Here is a 24,658-nt window from a genome sequence, read left to right as displayed (position 1 = left end):
ATATAAAATCATTAAATTTAAATTCTTCATGTACTTTTAGGGATTGAGTCAACTGAGAAATGGAAGCCAATTTTCCTTTTTCTTTTCTCCACCTGTAGACTTTAAACAGGTAACATATGTATGCATTAAAATTCTGAGTGCGTCTCTGTTCCCTTATTCCAACACAAACAAAACAAGCTAATTACCACATCTAAGACAACAAACTTACCCAGTGTGTTCTCCTTAGAAGCATCAGATGTAAGGGTAGATAGGAGAGCCTCAGATTTGAATTTTTTTTCAGGGATATGATCTGTTGCTGTATGGTGAGAAGTTGGATTATATTTTCTTTCTGAATAAAAAGAAAGAATTCACACAATTTTAAACTTCAGAAGACAACAGACAAAGCATAATACTTCCACCCTTTTATAAACTTGTGCAGTTATGATCTAGGTTTCTTATGAAATGGGCTCATCAAGGAGGGAACACTGTCATGTGTTTCACTGAGAGACTAGACATTGCAAGCACTTTCGAAGCCAATTACTAAAGACAACCCATGATGTACCACAGTTTTGCAAGTACTATGAGAGGACGTCCATTTCAATATATTGTCTATCAATTAGAAGTACTTTTAGTTTAACCCTCTGTCCTATTGAATTGACTTATCAAAAAAAAAAAAAATAGCAACACCATCAATTAGCCACACATCCCAGAATTCCTTTATTCACTAACTCACTAACGGTGAGAGTTATCACGTGTCAAATATTAGGATAAGCACAGAGAAATAAAGCTAAAAGAGATGGGCCTGCATAAAGAAGTATATAGTTCACATCAATTATAACACTTCCTAGATCTGTAGGAAGCAGACAGGTGCTGCTGTTATTTCTATCTATTTTCTGCCTCTGTGTCTGGAGAACAGACTGCCTGTTCCCAAATTAAATATACTTTCCTTAACTGGAAAAGTCTATAAGTAAACTGATAAAGGGAAGGGAAGGATAGTTCTCAACTGGTTATGTGGAGCTAATAAAAGAGGACAGATAGGTGACATTAACAAGTTTTAATTTGTACTGGGGCCAAACTTACTTTCCACAGGAGTATGTGAATGAGCATGGTGATTGTTCACTGGCTGGGAAGGAGCATCTAATTCCAAAGATCCTAGAGAGAGGCGCAGAGACAAGGCAGATTAAACACCACCATACAACTTTACACATCAGCCATACTCAATGTGGCCCCTCAGATGACTGCCAAACTCTGGTGCATAACATTTCAGCCGGACCTGCAAGGAGTGTCCACCTTCAGTTTCGTCCCAAACAACCCTCCCTCTAAGCAGGAAGACTCATTTCTCAGGATTCGCCTTCACATATACAACAGCCAGAACATGCTAATATCTAACCTTTGACACTGGGTACCACACAAACAGGGAAAGGGACAGTACAGCTTTATTAATGGGAAGATCTCAAAATTTCAGTCTAGTAACCGAATTGAACACCTTTCACTAGGTACTTCTAAAAGTCTAGATGATGGTGATATTACTGCATACAAAGCAATTCTTTCAAGCTCGAAAATTAAATGCGATACTGACAACAAAAAAGAGCTCAGGGCTGTGGTTTCAAAAAGTACAGGGTATAATTCCAAATATCAAACTTTAAAACACTTCTAAAGAAACTCTCTGAGTTTACTCTTGATCCCTTGAGATAAAATTATGTCAGGGGGCAGGATGGAGCAGTTATTATAATGGGATCTAGTTCCATGTCATGTGTGTCCTTGGAGTGGATGTTTTATTAACATCCCTGCAGCAGTGAGTAGGGAGGCGTGGGTTTTGTTATTCACAGCTACGACCAGCGTTTTCAAAAGAAAAGAGGAAAAACTTCAAAGGCAGTTATACATTTCATTTTGTTACCAAATACCTATTATTCTCACATAGCTTTCCTCCAGAATAAAAGAACCACCATAAAGAAGTTACTTCTGTGAAGTGATGGTCTAATTTTAAATTCAAAGCTGCAGTTCTCGCCACAGACACATGCTTGGCTTCTCCAGCTGACCTCACATGTCTGCGGAAACATAGAGCTTAGGTACCTTGGAGTCATGAAACCCACTATATGGCAGGAGAAACAGGAATAAGTTCTGGCTGGTAAACGCATAGAACATGTTCTGTTAGAGCATCGTAACTCAATTTCAAATGGCTGTGAAGCACTTAAAGAAAGGTTCAGTGTTCTTAGTCATCAGGGAAATGAAAATCAACATGACTCTGAGATCACATCTCATACTGGTTAGAACGGCTAAGATCAAAAACTCAAGTGACAACATGCTGGTGAGTATGCTGAGCAAGGGGAACCCTCCTCCATTGCTGGTGGGAGTGCACACTTGTACAGCCACTTTGGAAATCAATCTGCAAGTATCTCAGAAAACTGTGAATACTTCTACCTCAAGACCCAGTTATACCACCTCTAGGTATATATCCAAAAGATGCTCCACCATACCACAAGGACACTTGCTCGACTATGTTCATAGCAGCTTTATTCAAACAGCCAGAATGTCCCTCTACCTAGATGTCCCTCAACCAAAGAATGGATAGAAAAAATGTGGTGTATTCATACGATGGAGCTACTGTATAAATAGCTCAGCTATTAAAAACAAAGATATTACTGTATAAATAGCTCAGCTATTAAAAACAAAGATATCATGCAATTTGCATGCAAATGGATGGAACTAGAAAAGATCATCCTGAGTGAGTTAACCCAGACCCAGAAAGACACACATGATATGAACTCACTTCATATTAGCTATAAAGTACAGGGTAACCATGCTACAATCCTCAGACCCAAAGAAGCCAAGGAGGGCCCAAGGGAGGATGCTTGAACCTCACTCAGAAAAAATAAAATAGAAATCCGAAGATGAAGGGAGAAAGCTATGTGGGAGAGGGGGTGGGGAGGGTAACTGAGGTTGGGATCAGATCTAGGGAGAGCAGGGGAGAGAAGACAGGAGGAGAGGGCCTGAAGAGAGAAAGGAAATGGGTGGGGAATCATTTCTGGGACATGGGAGACCTCCCGGACTCTATTGGGTGACCTTAGCTGATATTCCTAACATCTGGGTGTATGGAGCCTGAAGTGGCCACCGTCTGTAATCAGGTAGGACTTCCAGTGGAGGGAGGGGGATGCTGACCCACCCGTAAAACCTTCGACTTAAAATCTGTCCTGCCTACATTGAGGGAATGCCCAACTAATTACTGGCCCAACTTGAGACCCACCCCACGGGAGAGAGCCAACCCCTGTCTCTATTAATGATACTCTGCTATGTTTGCAGACAGGAGCCTGGCATAACTGTCTTCTGAGAGGCTTCATTCAGCAGCTCATGAAAACAGATGCAGAGACCCACAGCCAAACAATAGGCTGAGCCTGGGGAATTTTATTGAAGAGTGGAAAAAGGACTGAGGGAGCTGGAGGGGTCAAGGACACCTCCCATACAGTAAGCTAACCTGGGCCCACGGGGGCTCAGAGAAACTGAACACCAACCAAAGAGCTTGCACGGGCTGGACCTAGGCCCCCATACGTGTGTAACAGATGTGCAGCCTGGGCATCTCGTGGGTCCCTAACAAGGGGAGGAGGGGCCATCTCTGACTGTGTTGCCTGCCTTTGGATCCTTTCTCCTAGCTGGGCTGCCTTGTCAGGCCCCAGTGGGAAAGGATGCACTTTAGCCCTGCTGTGACTTGAGGTGCCAGGGTGGGTTGGTTCCCCTGAGGGAACCCCCCACCTTCTTTGAGAGGAAGGAGAGGAGCAGGAGGGGATATCTGAGAGCTGGACTGGAAGGAAGGGGGAGGGAGCACAGTACTCTTGAGGCTGAGGCAGCAAGGTTTTATAGCAAGATCCATCTCAAAGTGAAAACAGTAAAAAAAACGGCAAGGCTTTGTATGCTATTTCCATAAAGAGCGAGTGGAGTGACATCTCTCCTCATTTACAACCCAAAGACATCAAGGCTACATTAGAAGTTACGGGACCCGGACACCACCGTCACCGAAGAGCACACACAGTGTACAGGCTTCTGTGGGGAAACTACTCGCCAAGACAAATGGGAAACCGTAACTGTTAACTTACGCCTCTCTAATATCTCCGTAATTCCAGCATTATCCGCTTCCAGCTCCATTTTAAACTTAGCCAGTTCCTGGTCCAGCTTTCTCAAGTGGCGATCTACCTGTTTCAAAGAAGATAAAAGATAACACCAAAATCCGTGACTTTGCTAAGGTGCAACTTAATAAAAAAACTTAAATTTTCTCTCAGTGAGTTTGCTTTATATTTTAAGGCAAGTCAATCAACCTACGCTTTAGGGTAGTAGGCTATTATACTCTCCTATTCGTATTTTTAAGAATCCAGAGTCTCATATATGTTAGGAAATGTTCTGTGACTAATTTTCAAAAGTGGGGCTATGAAAATCAAAGCATGCGCAGGGTTCTGAGGGCTCAAGGACTGGCAATGTTTTAAAACATGTTCAAAACATGCCTCAGTTATCTTCTGCCTAAATTCTCTTCTGGAGACATGCACAGTGCCACACAGAACTGCTACCTGTGCTACCATGCAGGACAGTGGCCCATCATTATTGCAAACATTTATGTAAAATTTTAGCTAAAAATCTTCATTTTTGAAAAAGCTTGCTCAAATGGTTTTATTTGGAATACTACTACTCTGCCTTAGTTATGATGGTAATGTTTTATTATTTACTGATACTCTTTTAAAAAATTTAGGAAAATTGACACTTTCAACTAGTTATGTCCCAATATATTTGTAAGATTAATGTCAAACATTGTTATCTTTCCAAAGTTATTATTTTTAAAAATAAAAATTCCTTCAATTTCTTTGAAACATTCTTATTACAATACTGACAAGATCTTTTTCCAAAATTGAGCCTGACTGGCTCACTCTTGAGACTAAGAACACTAGAGGACGGCGAAATGGCTCAGCTGTAAGAAGGTTAGAAATGCTTATGCTCTGGCAGAACATCAGCAGTTAGGTTCCCATCACCCGCGTGGGGCTGGCTCACAAACACTTGTGGCTCCATTGGCAAGGGACCCAAAGCCCTCTTCCGGTCTCCAAGGCCACTGTTCTCATGTGCCTAAGTCCATATGACAGATAAGCACAAATATGCACAGTTAAAATGGAAAACAAAGTCTCAGAAGCAATACAAAAGAGTTGCTTGGCATGATGTTGCATACCATTAATGGGAAGTAGAGACAGGGGATCTCTGTGAGTTTCAGGCCACCATGATCTACATAGTGAAATTTTCTCTTCTCTTCGCTTCCTTCCCTTCCCCTCCCCTCTCATTTTTCTTCTCTTTTCTCCCTCCTCTCTCTCTTTTTCCTGTCTCTCTCTACCTTCCTCTTCCCTCTCTCTGTGTCTCTAAATAACAAACCCAACCAACTAAACTGCACTAAAACAAAAAAACAAACAAACAAACAAACGAGAATGGCTTTCTTAGAAACACTACAATGTATTACAACATAAAATGAAGAAAAAACTTTCTGTATGTTGTTCAATTAAATACTTTACAACACGAGGAGGAACAAAACCAACAGAACACAAGATGCAGATCAGATGCTACTGAGCCAGGTAACACTGTGCTCTGTGCTTTAGATGTTGTTCTGTTGCTGTGATAAAATGCCATGAACAAAAGCAACTTTGGGGGGAGTTTATTTTAACTGACAACATCATCCCAGAAATCAGGGCCGACACTCCAGGCCGAACCTGGAGGTTAGGAACTGATGCAGAGGCCATGGGGGAGTACTACTTACTGGCTGGCTCTTTACGGCTTATACAGTCTGCTGTTACACAGCACTCAGGTGTGGTGCTGGGCGCTCCACATGATCTATCAAGAACATGTGCCACAGTCTTGCTGTAGTGATTTGAAGAAAAAGGGCACCCCACAAACTCATATAATCGAATGCTTAGTCACCAGGGAGTAGACTTGTTTGAAAGGATTATAAGGATTAGGAGGCATGGTCTTGTTGGAGTAGATGTGGGGCCTTGTTGGAGAAAGTGTGTCACTGAGGGTGGGCTTTAATGTTTCAAAAGCCCATGCCAGGCCCAGGGCTTTTAACTCTGCCTACTGATCAGAATGTAGCTCTCGGCTACTGCTCCAATGGGCTATCTATATGCTGACATGCTCCCTAACATGATGACAGTAGACTAAACCTCTGAAAGTATTAGCAAGCCCCAATTAAATGTTTCCTGTTATAATAGTTGCCTTGATCCTGGTGTCTCTTCACAATAGATTTGGTGGGGGCATTTTCTCAATTGAAGTTCCTTTTTCCAAAATGATTCCAGCTTGTGGCAAAAATGACATAAAAGTTGCCAGGACAGATGTCCTCACCCTAAAATATAAGATATTACTCTTTCCATGAGAAAAAAACGAAAACAAAAAACCCCATGGCTCAAATGGGTTAAGTAACATTGCCAAAGTTTTGCAGTATTTTGTATTTGCATTTGTATTACAGACATAAGATTTAAATGTTACCTATATATAATAAACAGTGCATCATCATTAATATCTAATGCCTTCTGAAACTGAGTACAGGAAAAAAATTCTTCTTTTTCTTTTTAAACTCTGAGACACATAATCCAAACAGAAAAACTACTAATACTGTCCTACTATTTATATTTTGTATGTTTGCAACAACCTTTAACATATTTATAATTTTTCAGGCATTTAACATCTAGTTTAGTTTAACATTTAAATACAAATTGCTCTTCAGAGTTTGGTAGAAGTCATAGTTATAATATTTAAAGCCTGTATGTGTCATATGTTTGGGATACTTACTCCTATTCATAGGATACAAGTAACTTTTGAGCACTTATAATGCAGTATCCCTTTCAACAAAAGAATGAGTACAGATTTTCATTATTAACAGTATGTCTCTTCATTGTCAAAACTTAATCTTAAGGAAACTCAGAATAATTAAATATTTTCGTTCCAAAACACTCATCACAAGGAAAACCTTCCATCAATTTATCTAAAACTAAGCAAACAATAAACAATGAGTTTCTAGTATGTACTTGGCTCTAGGCTAAATCAAGGGCACGTGAAGACTGAGAAAATCCCTGCTGTTATAGAAATTAGAATTTACACAATAAATCAAAATTCATAAAAAATTTAACATAATAAAGATCAGACCACAGAAGATACACTAACTGCAGCAAATAAGCATCAGGTCTAAGAGAGTAGTTATATAGTACAAAAAAATACAATAATGTGATATTGGGCTATGAGTGACAGAGTAGAGGACAGGTACAAATGACTGAGTGTAAAGCACACTGTGTTTAAGTAAGTGGAAAAGAGTAATCATAAAAATGTATACTGATCATCAAACACTTATGTTTGGAGTATAGAGAGGAAGAATGCTGGAATCTCAGTTGGGAGAGTGGTCTAAAGTGATGCGAAGACATTTCTCCCACACCATAGACTGAATTCATTCTATCTCTCTACTTAAAATTGTTGTATTGACTATATTATTGATGAAGTTCACTAGAGGACACAGAAGAAGGAACAGAATTCAAAGAATTAAAAATCCTTAAAACCAATTTCTTTCCTTAGCAGGCAGGGCAGCTGCAACCACCCTGAGGGTACAGCTCTAGAAATGGCTTCCTGATTTAAAAGCAATTGTAAATTACTTTACCAGCAACTCTTGGGCAATGTGACTTATTTTTCTTAAATCTATCATTGTTATACTTAAAAAAAATAAAATAAAATTAGAAGTCAGAAAATAAGTTGACAGAAGATTTAGCTGTACTTCAAACCCTCAAGATACAGCTATGTAAACAGTGGTGAAGGGCTATAAAAGAGCTGAACTCCACCGAAATCACACCTCCTCCTTTCACCCACCCAAGCAGTGAGGATCTGTTCTTGCTGCACGCTGCCATGGGCACAGGTGTCAAGTAGAGCAAGGGCTCGATTATGCCACACCTCTACACATATTTGGACCCGTAAGGCTAGGGTGGACAGGTCTACTAAAAAGAGATTTTGTGTTTGTCAGTTTCCAAACTGAAAGCTAAGCAGAGAGTCTTATTACTGATTAGGTCCCCCACCTAGTGGCAATAAATGCTATCCTTAAAAGCTCTTGTTCTAAAGCCTCAAATAATTCTATGACCCCAACCACAATGGCTAAATTTAAACTACTGTCCTTTTCCAGAACTTTTCTGAAGCAAAGAAACATTATTTAGCATGTTCATGATAATAAACAATTTAGTCACATTTGGCCTCTTGGTATAAAACAACCAAAAAAACCTATGTCTTAATATTTTAGAATTGAAATACTGTTTTTCTCTTTTGAATCTCCTAGTTTCTCAATGTTCAGATTTTACAATGTGTCATTGATAGACCTAAATGAAATTAACATGTAACTTTTTAAATGTTTCTACATGATCAATTACTTCCAAGATAGTCAAATTTTCCAATTTAGACATCTAGGTTGACCTTAAAGAATAAGCAAATAGTTTATAAGGCGCGATGAGAAAATCCATGGCAATTACAGATATTTCTCTTCCATGAGAGAATTCTGCTGTAATGAAAAGGTAAATTGGTAGGGTGGTGAGTAATGACATCAAAGTATCCTCTGATAAGTTATAAAAATGGCTCTTTACACCCCTAATTATATGACTAGATGAAAAATGTGAATTTTTCTTCTTTAGCTGAACTAAGTACATGAGGACGTGATTCATCAGCTACGTCTAACCTTCCTAAAAGTTAGCAGGGACACAAGACAAATTAAAAGGTAAGGTTGACATAATATTATTTCTTTACTCAGAGTATCAAGTAAAGAACTTTCAAATTTATAGGTAGAATGTGGATCTGAGGTTCAATCACATCAGGGACAGGCCAGTAGACATAAACAGAAGGAAATTCAAGGGTGCTGAGCAATGCCAGGCTATGAAAAACACTCAAGCATTAACTGAAAAGCTCTAATTTTAGCAGAGTACATATAAATCAACTTTATTGGGTATTGCAATGTAAAACTTCTTAGTGGTATTTGGTTAACAAATGTAAATAGGTGTTTAATGACTGTTAATGTGTTAAGATTTTAGGAAATTATCTAATAAGGTAATTTTTGTTTTCTTTATGGACATTTCTTATTTGTAGATGCACAACATGGTTTCTTTCCTTAATAAATGACATGATCAGTGTAGCGTTAGTCAAAGGAATACATCCATTTACTACTGATGCTAAAAGCAAATAAAATGCTACAGTGTGTAAAAGCATAATGGAATTCTATTTTATATGAAACACCGAAGCATAAAATCTGCCTGTAGACAGGTTCAGTGCCTGTTAATGGAAATGCATATACTGGACTTCAGAGGGGTTTTGGATTTCAAATGCTTTCAGATTTGGGGAAGTTTCCATAAAATACTGAGATATCTTGACTCAACACACACTTCATTTCCATCTCACTCACAGACACATAATCTAAAGGGAATATCCATATCCTGTTTTGCCTTTAACTTGTCAGATATAAAATGAAATGGGATATGAAATTTTTTACTTGTAGCATCATGTCAACATCCACAAAGCTTCAACTCTGGGAAGCTTTTCAAATTTTAAATTTTCAGATTAGTAAAGTCTACACAACTACTCCACAAGCCTAGAGAGGTAAGAGACCTATCATGTGGGTTCAAGAGATCAAATTCAAGTCATCAGGCTTGACAGCAGGTGTCTATAGTCTAAGCCAACTTGCTAAGTTAAAGATTTAGTATTTTAAAATGTCTCTTTTTGCTAAACAAAATTGCAATTATTTCTTTCGAAGAACTCTTTCACAATTATCATATGCAGTACAAAAAATAAACTGAAGAAACTAAAGAAACTGAAGAAACTAAAAAAAAAAAATAGAGAACATATTAAAAAGAATACTAAAATGAACTGGGCAAAGACAGGATCAAGAAGGACCCTGAAGAACACAGTAAAATAAATCTGGAACAAAATAGCAATGGATTTCAATCAGGGCCACAGCATGACGGCTGTGTATTTTAGAATAAGCATGATGGATTTATCACCTGGGGTTGGGCGCCCCACAGTCACCTATTCTCTTCATTTGACCAGTTGTGAATCTCTGTAATAGTCTCGATCTACTCTAAAAAAGCTTCTTTGATGAGGAGTAAGAACTACACTTATCTGTGGGTTTATGAGTAAGTATTTAGAATATAATTACAAATTACATTAGTTTAGGAAAAAATGGCAGCAGTAGGTTCTCCTCCAGGGTCTATAACCTCTCTAGCCATTATATCTGGAAAAGTTTACAATATCAGGCATAATAGGTTTCCTGCTAAAGAGCAGGCCCTAAATGCAATTAGAAAGCTATTAGCTACCCCCAAGATAAAAGAGCCACTATTGTAGTATTGGAGATATCATGCTAGGCCAGTCACTGTTATGGTTCATAAGCTTGATAACTGGGTAGGACTTGGGGAATCAGGAAAAAACCTGGAAGGGGTGTGTGTGGAAAAACTAAGTGCCAGAACACCAGGATACCTAGTGGTAGATACCTTCTAGACATAAGAAGGAGCTTCATCCATGAAATGTCAACAATGTGACTGCTTACGTAACATTTGCATAATAAACCTAAGAGGGCTTGGAGGGAGGAGATGAAAATACAATATTCATGTATAGACTTTTTGAAAAAAGCTTATATTTTAAAAAAGAAAAAGCATGATAAGTCAAAGTTAAAATATCATTTAGAAAAGATACTTTAGTCTTTCTAGCACATGATGAATATATTAGAGGGGTTAGGCACTAGAAATGATGCAAAAGGTTGTTAGAAACTAGCAATGCTCTTTACCTTGTTTGGGCTATGGTTATAATAGTAAATACATTAGTCAAAATTTAAGTTATACACTGTGTATACATACTGTATTCTTTCCAATTACATTCCTATTTTTAAAAAGTACTGGAACTATAGCAGGTTACACAAGTGAGGAGTAATTACTTGGTGAGGAAAATGATCCGGTCATAGAGATTAAGTGTGGGACAGATGGAAACAAGGACTGTAGGAGGACTTTCAGTATCCTAATCTGAGAAACTATAGGTCAGTGGATCTTTTGAAATAGAGATGGGGGTTGAGAGAGGGGAAAGTCTCGGACTATGTGATTCAGCAACTCAGAAATGTTCAGGCTTAAGGAACTTCTGTCTAGTGTCTGAAACTAAGACCATATGGGAAGATAACTGAGAATGTTTCTCTACTTATGTGGAAGGCATGTTGGTAGGGAATACAAGAGCATCATATCACACAATTTACTGACTGGTATGGTATAAATCTTCTCTGCCCTCTTGACAAGGAATTAGGAGAGGGTAGAAAATTATCTATGAGCAATACTTGAAGAATAAGGGTCAAGGACAGAAGCCAAGGAACACCATCATTCTGATCTACATTAGAGTACAAGAAAGGCCACGAAGGTGGCAACATTTTAGTAGAACCTTCAAGTAACAACACATGAGCAAGAATGTCAGTGAAAAGAGCATGAAACAGCATTTAAGTTTCCAAGAGTCAAAGTGTACTAAGAGTGTCCAGTGGGTTAAAAACAGAAGAATTTATCAACTGAAATTTCAGGAGACCGGCAAACAGAAATTCAAATGGATTTAGAAATCAACTGAAGAAAGAGAACATCAAAAAGCGTGAATGAGAAACTCAAGGAAGACCCAGAACAGTATTTGATTCGGTGCCTGTCAAAGTGTCAATTTTCTTTCTTTTTTTTTTTTTTTTTTTTCGTAGACTTGGCTGTCCTTGACTTTGTAGACCAGGCTGACCTCAGACTTTCAGAGATCTGTATGCCTCTGCCTCCTCGAGTGCTGGGACTAAGTGTCTTTAAAAGGGAAGGGAGAAGCAAATGTTTAAATATAAGGAAAAGAAAGTAATGGCAGAAGATGAAGAATAGAATCCATATATGATACAGACAAGTCAAAGAAGGGATGGGAAGGATAGGAACATTAGTAAAAGTGAACATTCATAAGTTCAAGGCCAGCCTGGATTATACAAAGAGATTCCACCCAAGACAGAGAGACAGAAATAAGACAGACAGATGGCAGGGCGGTGATAGTGGAGGAGTAAGAGATAAGTAAGCAAAGCTATAGAGAGAGATGACTCATGAATAACTAATAGGCAGAGATATGGCCTAGAGATATTGCAGAAAGGGTCACTAAAAAGCCTCAAATTAAGTTCTTGTCAATGCAAGGAAAGATCACATAACTGGAGAGAGGATGTTTGTAAGAAATGAGGGCATTGCTTTGGAAGAACAAAAAACAATATTCTACTCAAACGCAAGGACTAAGGCCCGGTGTCTAATGAAAGGATCCAAATATAAGTGAAACCACCAAGTCTGCAGAGGCAGCAGCTCCTTGGCTGCCTAGTGCCTCCAGTTGTGCCAGCTACAAGTGCTGGTGACGGCCAACAAGTGAAGACACCTAAGATGCCAGTGATGTTGAGGGTACTGAAAAGTGTGGATAAAAGTTCAAGAGCCCTGAACAGAGGAGGTACTTTTCAGATATTTGCTCTTAACAGAACAAGTGCATACCTATGCAGATTCCTCAATGGAATCAACCAAACTCCCTTCTCCACATTCCTAAATCTGGGTGCCACTGTCTGTAACAATGCTCACCAGGCCCATGGCTCTAGACCATGTCACTAATGGAAGCACGCCCACAGTCACAATGCTCTGCGATTTGTATGACATGACATCTTCTCTCCTTAGAGGTCTTTACTTCTGGCACTTTAAATGCTGGATTTGCTGCCTAGTTTTTAAAAACCCAACCCAAAATCTCAGAACTCGTGGTCAGAGCAGGACAACAGCCCAAGGCCTACAGCAAGGCTGCCAGTTACGCATTGGAGGCCTGGGAGCTTAATACCTCACAAAACCTTCAGGACGACTCTGCTCCTTTACTGTGTCTTACCAAAAGAAAAAATACAAGCCCACAAGCCCCTCCTCTTGGTGTTCGTGTAATGACGCTATCAGACAACCAGCCAACATGTGGAACCCAACTTAGAAAATGCAAACTTGGAAAGGATCTAAGGTATTTTAATGTATCACAGGAGAGCCCAGCCCAGCGTGGGCCCAGGAGCGGCTGGTGCCTGGCATCAGAAGCATACAGGTATACTATGCAAGCGTATTCTGCCACAACAATCACTGTCTTTGTTACATATCCGTCACCTAACCCTGAGTCTCTGGAGTACCACAGCTGGAGTGCTTGCGTCTTGTAGGCCCTCTGACCCCCATTTCTCAAATGGGGTTCTGGCCCTGCTCAATACTACAGGTAGGCTGGTCCTAAAGTCCACTGGTAGAGAATGTCAACATAAGAAGCCGCTCGAAGGAACATGTGATTGACATGCAGCAGTGGGAACTCTAAATGAATGTCAGAATGGGACGGACACCTCGCCAAGCACCAGTTCTGCGTGTCTGGGTCTTCCTCTTGTTGCTGTGGTGGGCCTGTTGACTCTGGGAGACAAGCCAGAGCACAGTAGCATATGGGGTCTGTAGCTCATGAGGATTGAAATCATCCCAAATATTTAAAACTGTTTAAATTGTGAAACCTGTTGCTAAAGAATATTATGAACACTGGTCCATAGGCCTGTACTAATTTACACATTAGCAATATTGATTGTATCTGCATTAAGGAGCCACCAAGGGGCCATGCAAGCGACCCACACATGTGTGTTTTAAAGTTCTATCATCCACAGGCACAGGTATGTGTCCGTCCCTGTAATGGTGAACCAGATGAATTGGCCTGGCTACTATTGTGGCCATATGCTACAGTTTGGCAAAACAATATCATGTTTCAATTTTCTGTGTGGACAACAATGTGGACACTAAAATTGACATATTTTTATGTAAAGGTTTTCTATTGTTTGATTTTTAATAAACTTTAGAAACAAAAAAAAGTTCAAGAGCTCAACTAGTCTCGGATTTTTTAAAAAAATGGATGGTAAGTAGAAGGAAATGAGGCCCATATACAAGAAGTATTTCAGAGGTGGCGAAATGTCACATGTTGCTCAGGTTCAGCACTGGAACACAGAGCAGAGCAGAGCAGAAGACACAAATAACTAGGCTGTAAGATGGCTCACGGGCCAACAAACAGGAATCTGGGCCCTGTTTCTTAACGAATGAAGGGCACTGCAAGAAAAGGTTGTAAATATTGTGAACAATGAAAAGCAGAGGAAATAGAAAGCTCATGAGATCTCAAAGGAGGACCTTTGAAACCTAATATATAGGGGTTCGGGAGATGACTCAGTGTTTAAGAGCATACACTGTTCTCCAGAGGACCTGTTTGGCTCCCAGCTCACAACTGCCTGCTCCAACTCCAAAGGTTCCAAAATGCCTCTTTGTGGACTCCATGCATACCATGTATGTTCATTCTCTCTCACACTCATTCTCTTTCCCTCTCCCTCATCTTCTATTTATATATAGATCATGCAGACATGAAAAAATATTAATACGTAAAACCTGTATTTCTCAAGTGCTATGTGATGTGTGAAAGTGCTAATGTGTAACATTCAACTCAGAACACATCCAGCTCAACACTCGACCTCTTCTTCCTATATGTGAAAACAGTGAAAATCCTTTCTTCTATCCTTTTAAAACAGCATGAACTGGAAATAATAGGTCCTATACCATCATACCTACTCACCAACATTCCCCTATGGTCTCTAGAATCTTTATAACCACTATCTCAATTCTAAATTATGTATTTAGATTCTGTACAAGAGATGCACGAGAAATAGTATCTCAATAGGAATAAAAGGGCTATGAAATAGCAACGGTGAATTTTAAAGGAAAGGGAGGAAAAGCAGCAGACAGGATGGCAGAGGTAGCAAGACAGAGAAAGAAAAAAGAAAAAAAAAACGTAAATGTTAAGCCTAAAGATATTAGCAGATGGAAAAAAAATAGCTTCAACTTGGCAGGGCTGAGAAAATTCCAGCTGGAGAAAAGGAGATAGAGTGAGGCTTTAAAGGAGTGAAAACTACCCTAAGAGTGGTATGTGCCATATGTGCTTGTGTGTGTGTCTGCACATATAGGTGTGTATATGTGCATGCATGTAAGTGTGCATTCAAGTAGTGCAGCACGAGGTAAAAGAAAGAAAAAGTCATTTTACAGATAAAGAAGCTGAGGTTAGCGATTAGGCTGAATGTTTTCAGAGCCATAGTCAGTGAAGTAGCTGAACAGGGTTTCTATATGGATGTTCATTTATCATGTCTACTACCATGACAAAGAACTCATTAAGAGCCCAGCTTATTATCTCCATTAAGAAAACGAAACTCAACTACTTGGTTTCCCACTAGAACTGATAGTAAACCCACATAATCCTACTGCTGAAGGTAGCACACATCAGTAAGACTCTTCCCCACTGATTTCACAGTGCAAGAGGACACCTTTGCAAGCTGCTGACGGAGAGAAGTCATCAACAGTCTTACTGTAAGAATGTGCTCGTGACAACCTCCCTGGCCAAGTGTGCCCTCTGGTCCAAAAGTGCCTTGACTGTTATGTAAGTAACAGATGGCTTTCTGATTGGATTTGAAGCCCAGTCCACAGGACGGAACTCATGCCTACTGTAAATCTGGTCAAACACTTATGGCTTGGCGAGGTCAAAGGCCACAGAGGAAAACCTATCACCCAGGATTTGCTAAATGATCATGTCACATTTCCTTCTAAATGCTCATGTTTATGTGTTCGAGTTAGTGTTGTCCACAGCCCGGAGCAGAGAAGCCTTCTTACTGCAGTAGGTGGCAGTTAACGCAGAGAAGCTTAACTAGTCAGAGTGCCAAGAACACAGGGTGGGGTGTGTTCAGCCCAGTGAGGCATCACATCCCTTCCAAGGCTGTGGAACACTGTGGTACAGCCACAGACAGGGAGATGTGAAACAGAAACTACATGGACACGGACACACCATAGCACTGTGCTGGTGACTTCACCGAGGCTGTGGTAACTTGCCCAAGATTGAGCCTGTCAATGTTTCATCGTGGATAACAGAGGGACTATGAGAACCTACGCTTCCTGGTCGTCTGCTGTCAGTTAGTGGTGGCCAGACGGGGGGTGAGGGGATAATTTTCTTAAGTGCTGGAGCCTCTGATAAGGTGTCCATGCTCCAGAAAATCCTTTCCACCATGCTGATGCAGAGAATTCTAACTAAAGTGGGTTCCGTAAAAGAGAAGACATGAAAGTGAAGGGTGGCTTCTTGATGTCCAGCAGGAGGCAGGACGAGAGGAGAATTAGGAGTGAAAATGACTAAGATTCATTATACACATGTGATGTAATTGTCAAAGAGTAAAAATGAGCAAAGTCATAATAAAAGGAATATATTTCATCTGTGAGATACACTTCTACCTTCAGTAACTAAAGCCTTAAGCACTTTTAGAAGCCTCAGATCTGTAAGTATTGGGTTTTCAAGAAAGTTTTGCCCTTTTTTTTAAACATCAGTTTACTTATAATTGTCTCTTTCAACAACTTGTTTAGCAAGATTAAAATATTAATTAAAATTTAAAAAATTGCACTATATAAAAATAACAGCACACTTCCTTGTATGATACTGATTTTTTCGTTTAATGCAAACATTTGTGTGCTTCACATGTAAGGTGGGTGCCTTTTGTCTTGGTGAGCTTTGACTCTCAACTTGAGTCATGTGAGAGAGGAACTGCCTAGATCAAACTGGCCTGTGGACATGGGGAAGGGGGCTGTCTCTACTAAGTGCCAGGGGAGGGTTCTGTCCACTGTGGGTGCTATCACTTCTTGGGCAGGTGGTCCTGGGCTGTATAAGCTAGCTGAACGCAAGTCTGTATGAGCCAGCAAGTACAGTTCCTTCCTGGTTTATACTTCAAATTCCTGTCCTGACTTTTCTCAACAAGGAACCCTAACTTAGAACCTGAAATACATCTTTTCTTCCCCTAAGCTGCTTTTGGTCAGAGCACTTTACACCAGTAAAAGAGATGAAGCTAGAACATTTTTATGTGTTATGTTCACTGGCTTGCACACAGTTTTCAATGGCAAACTATATCTAAAAGACACTGCAAAACTAACATACATGATGGTAAAAGTTCAAATCAACCTAATGTGAACATGGTTCTGCTTCAACATACTCTGACACACAGAGAAAATATTTTTTCTAAAATGCATATTAAGGAGAAGCTTTGCATTAAAAACAGATGTTTCATTTCATATCATATGGTAGCAATAGCATCATACATCAGTTTGAGAAACAAATGCACGTGTATCTCTCTTCTTGATGACTTCAAACTTTTAGAATTACTGTTGCAAGAAAGAAACACCTTTTTTTCCTTTTCTTTTCATTTTATTCATTTTTTTACATACAATATATTTTTATCATATTCTTTCCCCTCCCTCAAGTCCTCCCAGATGCTCCCCACCTACCTACCCACAATTTCATGTCCTCCCCCTCTCAAAAACATAAAACAAAGGTCAAAGCAAACAACAACAAAAAAAAACCAGTACGACAAAAATATTAAAAAAAGCACACATTTCACATGGAATCTGTTTAATGTTTTTCTTTTCTTTCAGTGTATGTAATATGATGGTCCCAGTTATGTGCCTGACCCAGGTGATGTTAAGTATGCATTAGCATCACCTAGGTAAACAATGATACAAGAAGTCTTGTTCTCATTTTAATCAGAGCACCAAGAACTCTCACTCACACAGAACTCTTGGCTATCATAGCTACAATTTCAAAATGGTAGAAAAGGGTTAATTAAAGCCAATTCTTTCTAAAATAAAAATATCACCCACAATCTTACAGCAGTAAAACTGTGGAATTCTATTACTCTTCCCCAATGAAACCAAGACACAGACACTGAACTCTCAAATTAAATATGATCAAGAGAGCAACACTCCAGTTTATGTTTAAGCTAATGAAATTGGTAACAAAATCCAGACTTCTAGAATACATAGCCATAATATGCACTTTTACTTACCAAATCATAAATTTGGTTTGCCAACTGTACTTTCTCATCTGCATCTTCCAAAGCCTTATAGTAGTCCTAAAGAAAAACGTTTTCACTTTAAACATTGGCAACAGACACATATACCTTCCTGCTTTTTCATTACTCTACCTTGTTATCACTTGGTCAGCTCATGTTGGCAATAACAAACCTCCAGGACAGGGGTGGTTGGGAGGGCATCAGAATAAGAAGCAGAGTCAAAAACTAAAAGAAGATGTTAAAAAATCTCAGAAAAGACATAAATAAAAAAAAAGTTATGCCAGGTCCAGTCTCTTTACTAGGAAGTTCTGAGTTAATAAATAAGAAAATAAAAGAATGCTAGATTTAGCTAACATGTAAAACGCAACAACGCTCCATTTTTACAACTTGAAAACATTTATCTGCTGTGTGTGTGGTGCTGCGCATGCGTGTGTGCCACAGGCCCATGGAGGTGAGAGGGTCAGGGTCCGTCAGACTGCGGACTGCTATAGATGGTGCTGAGCCGCCACACAGCTCTGGGGAACAAGACCTGCTCTTCTCAAAGAGTAGCTAGTGCTCTTAATCATTGAGCCATCTCTCCACCTCCAATTTTTACAACCAAAATAGAGCCACAGAAAGGATTCTGGCCTACATGTTTCTGCTGTCCAACTGGTCTACAGTTCTAGTTTTAAATTAGGTACTATAGGTATTTCTCCATGCTATTTTTTTAAAATAACAACAACAACAAAAATCCTATGAGATTCTACAGACAACTTTGGAGGGTATGTTCAAGTTGTGCTACATCAAAACAAACAAACAAACAAACAAAAACCCAAACCTTTAATTGAATTCCAGATTAACACGTGCAAGCTCTAAAGTCTTACACACCTGTGTACTTTATAAGCTTTGACCACTTCTCTTATGAATACAGATATTTTTTGCCTCTACTAAGAGAAACAATTTTTCTTCCAAATCGGAAAGTAAATAATGCAACTATGAAAATTTCAGTTTCAAAACTAATGTTTCTGTAGATCCTTAAAATTTATATAAAGGTTGGGTGTAGGGACGTGTTCTTCCTCATATTAAAAATGTTGAACCATGTCACACAGCTACAGGGCAGTGAGGACCAAAGCCAAGTCTTTGAGGTTGTTTTTGCAGTGCCTCCTTGAAGACACTAGATCCCACGTGCACAGCACGTTCACTTCACCTAATCCGCACTAGCTGCAACTCAGAAAGAATTACAGGAAGCTCTAAGCCTGGGACTCTCAACTTTCCAATGCTGTGACCCTTTAATACAGGTTTCTCTTGTTGTGGTGAAACCCAACCATAAAATTATTTTCATTGCTACTTCATACCAATAACATTGCTACTGTTATGAATCGTAATGTGTTCTCTAATGGTCTTAGGTGACCCCCAAGTTGAGCGCCACTGCTCTAAAACATAGCAAACACCCATACGCCACTCCTAACATTCCCTTATTCATTATCCAGGGATCTACTTCATTTTAAATATCCCTCTCAGAGGGTCCCAATTGTGACTGACAACCATCCATTCACTTACTTTTTTAATGGATGCCATCTGCTCCTCTCGCCACTCCGGTTTATTCTTCTTTGCATTCATAAAGAATTCACTGACTCTTTGCTCTAGTTGATCCATTGCATCTGACATAATAAAACATTTCATACTTAGCTGACCAAACTGCTTTGATTTGAGGAAAGACACAAAGTCTGACAATATGCACTGTTTTAGTTTGCTAGTGGCTTACGTACATTATGCTTTTATTCTATAAACAGTGACGCCTTAATTTCCTTTGTTTTGAAAACCTGCAACATTCTGTACTGATTTCTGTTACTTCAAAGCACTTTCCAATAATCAAGGTAGAGTCAACCACACAGACAGGAGATGTATGGCCGCAACCCTCAAATGGCACAGCGCTGAAATCAAAGCGAATGGAATGAGCCGGCTGGTTATGGCAGTCAGAGCTGCTTACGGAGAGCACTCCCGGGGAGTTCTCAGACTTCTGCTACTAAAGAGGGTGACAACAGATTCAACACTTACTGCCTGGCACCAAGCACCCCATCACTTCATTTCATGTGGCGGTATGAGACGCGGTAATTTGCTCACTTAAGATGCCACTTAGGCACTCAGTGCACATGCTATTTACATGCTATTTACTTTATGGAAGGTTTTTCCAAAGCCCATGCCAAAAATAATGACCATAGCGGATGACCGCTAAAAAAGGCAAACAAATAAAAGGGATTTGTGTTGTTTTGGAAATGGAGAAAAACCTGCTCATCATATTCATCATTTAAACAACTTCAGTGCAGAATAGCTTTTTAAAAAAGATTCTTAGAAATTCCAGCTAATCCTAATTTTTAAAAAGCATTTTACTTTCAGTTGCATGTTTTTAAACATGCTGCTACTTTTGCTAATACATAATCACCTTTAACTTTAGAAAATTCCAAAGTTTAAAAAATTAAATGATTAAAAATGTTTTAAATTATCCCTCATTCTAAACCTATCTGTAATGGGTATTATACATCCTATTTGTATTATTTTAAATCCTCAGGAGACTGTCATATATATATATATATATATATATATATATATATATATATATATGTCATATATATATATATACATGCCCCCAAGGCAGCACTATAGCAAAGGTGGATAAGAAGCTGTTGATGTCCTAGAGTGAACCCAAATCTATCTGACATCAAGCTCTGTTCAATCCCCCCAGAATGTGCCTCAGCCAATATTTCCTACTGCAACTACCAACGTAAAAAAGAAAAATCACACACACACACACACACACACAAAGAAAAATCACACATATACCTATCACACATTTATGATGGGCTACAGGGAAATACATCCAAGAGAAGGCCCAGAGACTGAGAGGAGAAAAGTATATTCAGGAACAAAAGGTACCAGTGTGTGTGTGTGTGTGTGTGTGTGTGTGTGTGTGTGTGTGTGTGTGTAGGGGGTAGGTTCAGGGATAAGGGTGGGGAACTAAGAATGAAAAAGAACAAGCTCTCAGCAAACTCAAGTTGCCTTTGAGCCACTTCCAGTCTGGCTTTCCAAAGGAACAAGGTTAATTTCGGGAATAAGTCACATACAAGACTGCCAAGCACTGATAAAAAAAAAAATAAAAGCTGTGCCATGCCTGTAAATCCCAGCACTAGGCACGCAGAAGTAGGAAGATCACATTAGAGCCAGCCTAGGATGCACAGTGTGAGCCCAGCCTGAAGTACATGGCTGTTGATAAAACAAGAAATATCTCGATTTTTATAAAGAGCAGATTGGAAGATGCCCGGTAAATTCTTATTTCCCTCACTCGTTTTGCCTGAGAAAATGGTCATGGTGTTGACAGCGCTAAGTGTGTTCCTTGACGTGCAACTTGTCAAAGTTCGGCCTTCCAAGTTCACTAGGGTCCCTAAAGAGCTGCCCAGAATCTGTGACTCTACGTCTTTACTCTTGAGAAATTCGGGACGTAATGAACGTTCAGGTCTGAACGCAGAACTCCGAGTTCCACCTGTAGGCTCGCGTGCAAACCTTCTTCGAGTCACGCGGGTTTCCACTGCGGTGCAGTGTCGTCATCTCCATGCAGCCCACAAACACTGTGTTTTCTGTGCCCCGCGTGTGAACGGAACGGTGCGCCTGCCGCCTCCAGTCACGACAGCCCAAGAAAAGTAGCGCGGAGGAGCCGGCAGGCGCCGCCGCGGCGAGGCCGGGGCGGCCGCGGGGCCGCGGAGACGCGCCACTTACTCTGCACCTGCAGATCCATCTCGCGCATCTCCGTGAAGCGGTCCCGCAGGTCCATCGGAAGCTGCTCGATCACTGTCAAAGGCACAGTCCGTCAGAGGGCGGGGCCAACGGCGGAGCTACGCGCTGGCGTCACGCGTGCGTGCGTGCGTGCGTGCGGGGGGGGGGCGGCTCACAACGAGGCTGCCAGTTACCGTGAGAAAGAAACATCCCCCGCTCCCCCTCCCTCCCGCCATCCCGCCCGCCCGGGCCACTCGCGCTCCCGCCCGCCGCGGATCCCGATCGCCGCGTCGCCGGCGCCGCGCACTCACTTTCCAAATAGTCCTCTAGATACAACATCGCGGCCCTGACTGGTGCGGAGGCGAACGGGTCCAGGGGTTTATTTGTGTCACTCGCTGTCGCCGGAGTTTTGTCCCTTCCAATATGGCGCCTCCGCTAGCAGCACCCGCTCGACTCCGGCAAAGGGAAAAAAAAAAAAAAAAAAAAAAAAAAAAAAAAAAAAAAAAAAAGGCCCCACTTTGGCGCCTGACGGCGCTTGCCTCACTGCCGCCCGCCGCTGCCATTGGCTGTCTGGAGCGCTGACGTCAGCAGGCCGGTGCGGACCCCCGCGGTGTTCTGGGAAATGTAGTCTCTTTTTTTAAAAAGAGCCGGGCAACAGGGCGGGCATCTCCTGCGTGGCAACTACAGAAACCACACGCCTGCGCGAAACGGGCACGCCAGCATCCGAAATGCGGTGCCTCTGTTTATTTGTTGATTTCGTTCATGGGGAATGATGGGAGTTGTATGCGCCTGCCTGACATAACTGGAAACAACTTTTCACCTGTTCTGCGCTGTGATTCCTAGCCCGCCGTTTGTGAGTCATGGATTTCTAGCTGTGCTGGGCAAACAGCAAAGATTCCAAACGCTAGAATAATCGGCCAAGTTCGGAAAATTCGGATTGTTTAGAACAGAACTCGCTGCTGGAATTTACTTCATTATCCACTTCTGAGATATAAAAGGGACAGTTGATTGGTGTCCCTATAACTTTAAGATGGTTTATGTGAGACTCGAGCGAATGTGCATTTCCCAAATTAAAAGATGCCCAAAATAGTCTGCAGTAGCCAGTTATGTTTTGCGGCGTGTCTCGTGTTCATTGTAGAGCAACTGTTCTGATGCACCTGCAAAATAAATAACGACAGACCAACCATAAAATTATGGAGATTTAATCCATTGCTGGTATGTACCAACAATGACTCGAATTTATGTTGGGTAAGTAGCTGGGTTAAGGTTTATAGTTCTGGACAAGCTCTTTTTCTAACCCTGGCAAATGTTCGCTGTGCTTAGTTAGTGTATCACTGCGCGCCGTTTCTATCTTAAAATGCCTTTCATAAAAATTTGTTCACTAAGTGCTTTTGTGTTTGGGGGGAAATGATCCCTTCTTAAACTATCTAGCAGAGAATGTAGACACACACCTGGAATTCCTACACTGGGGGAGTTGAGACAGGAGGAACAGGAGTTCAAGCCTTGGCAACAAAGGCAGTTAGAGGCTAGCTTATATTATGGGAAACCCTATCTCATACAAAAAAAGAAAAAAAAAAGATAACATTTTAATATTTATTTTATTCACCACTCAGAATATGTCTATATTACAGCTTTAAATTTTTAAATGACATACCTTAGAAATTCTATTTTGTTCTCTTTTAAAGACATTTTCGTATTTCTTGCGTGTTAAACATATTTAGTCTACATCTGTTTAGTTTAAATTCAGTACTGAAAACTGTGTCTATCTGTGCTATTTCTTCAAAAGCAGCAACGTTTGCTCATAGTGCCTAATTTCATCTGGTTGGGATTTTTAACTCTGAATTCACTTTTCTGGGGTTATAAATATCGAGATTCTTGAAGACTGGAGTTAAAATTGAGTTTTCCTGGAGAATATTATCATTTGATTCTGCAAGTTTGCTGAAAGACACCATCAAACTTACGACCAAATTAAGTTGTGTAGTTGAGGTTTATTATATTGCACAGATAGATAGAATTGGAGCCTGTAACTCAAATACGTCATATACTCTCAAGGGAGGCTTTTTTCTTCCTTATTGGTCTCTACATCCAAGACAAGTATGCTTTCTTCCTGGCCTCTTATATGAAAAGTTTATTTCTTCACTCACCTTTGCATAGGGACTATTCCTCTTGGGAGCCTCAAATTTTGTCTTCTATTAGACTCCTCCTTGAGAACTGATCATTGACTTTCTCTTCTGACGGTGTCATGGTGAATAGCAGTCAAAGCAGGAACTCTGCATGTCCAGACTTCTGATTAGTGATCTCTGAACAACCGCTCACTTTGACCCTTTCTCTCTTCATGTGGGCTTACTTTCCTCCCTCATCTCTCCTGTATCCACTGTGAGAATTCTTGATGTTTATCTAGAATATCAATACATTTAAGTTTATTTGTTCGGTTTTTTTTTGTTTGTTTGTTTGTTTGTTTTGACGCAGGATCTCAGGTAGCCTAAGCTAGCCTCCAACTCACTATCATAATCAAAGAGCTCTTGAACTTCTAATCCTCCTGCTTCTACCACCAAACTGCTGATCTTACCACCTCACCTCATCTTGTACCACCTCACCCCATCTGTCTCCAGCTGAGCTTGTTAACTCAGAGGATTTTTGTTTTGTTTTGTTTTGTTTTTAGCAGACATTGCATTCAAAGTAGTGAATGTGGTACGCTGTCAAAGCAGAAGCTGGCCATGTCTGTGGAAACTGAGCTTCCTCAGGGAGGGGTCTGTATTGAGGAAAATGAAATTTAAAAGTCATTCCAGTTTCGTCAGTGTACACACACCCTCCAGAGAAACCCAGAATAAAACTTACACACTGTGCACTTTCCTGACTAAACATAACCCTTCTTGCTGGACTGTCACCTGCAGGGAGCCATACGTGTGCATCACTGGGTTATGCAACTGATGATGCCACCTGCACACGCCCAACACCACATTCTCAGCTTCCTGCTTATGTGGAGGAATGCCT

The 24,658-nt window shown here is 40.4% G+C and overlaps 1 protein-coding gene across 1 annotated transcript in view; it reads right to left on the bottom strand.

Moving 5' to 3' along the window:
- The window catches only part of Ing3 (inhibitor of growth family member 3), a 29,882-nt gene extending 7,760 nt beyond the window's left edge, over window positions 1-22,122 (bottom strand). The window contains exons 1-7 of the mRNA XM_055608234.1: window positions 21,976-22,122; window positions 21,668-21,739; window positions 19,457-19,557; window positions 17,912-17,977; window positions 4,068-4,164; window positions 1,060-1,131; window positions 209-328 (exon numbers count right to left, since the gene is read on the bottom strand). Coding sequence (XP_055464209.1) covers window positions 209-328; window positions 1,060-1,131; window positions 4,068-4,164; window positions 17,912-17,977; window positions 19,457-19,557; window positions 21,668-21,739; window positions 21,976-22,003 — 556 coding nt within the window. The 5' untranslated portion in view covers window positions 22,004-22,122. The remainder of the gene's footprint in view (window positions 1-208; window positions 329-1,059; window positions 1,132-4,067; window positions 4,165-17,911; window positions 17,978-19,456; window positions 19,558-21,667; window positions 21,740-21,975) is intronic.
- Window positions 22,123-24,658: the final 2,536 nt, after the last annotated feature.

The sequence above is a fragment of the Psammomys obesus genome, unplaced genomic scaffold, assembly GCF_907164565.1.
Source record: "Psammomys obesus unplaced genomic scaffold, mPsaObe1.curated_primary_1811, whole genome shotgun sequence".
Lineage (NCBI taxonomy): Eukaryota > Metazoa > Chordata > Mammalia > Rodentia > Muridae > Psammomys > Psammomys obesus.
The sequence above is the reverse complement of the archived record's forward strand: the minus strand, read 5'-3'. Positions and strand labels throughout refer to the sequence as shown.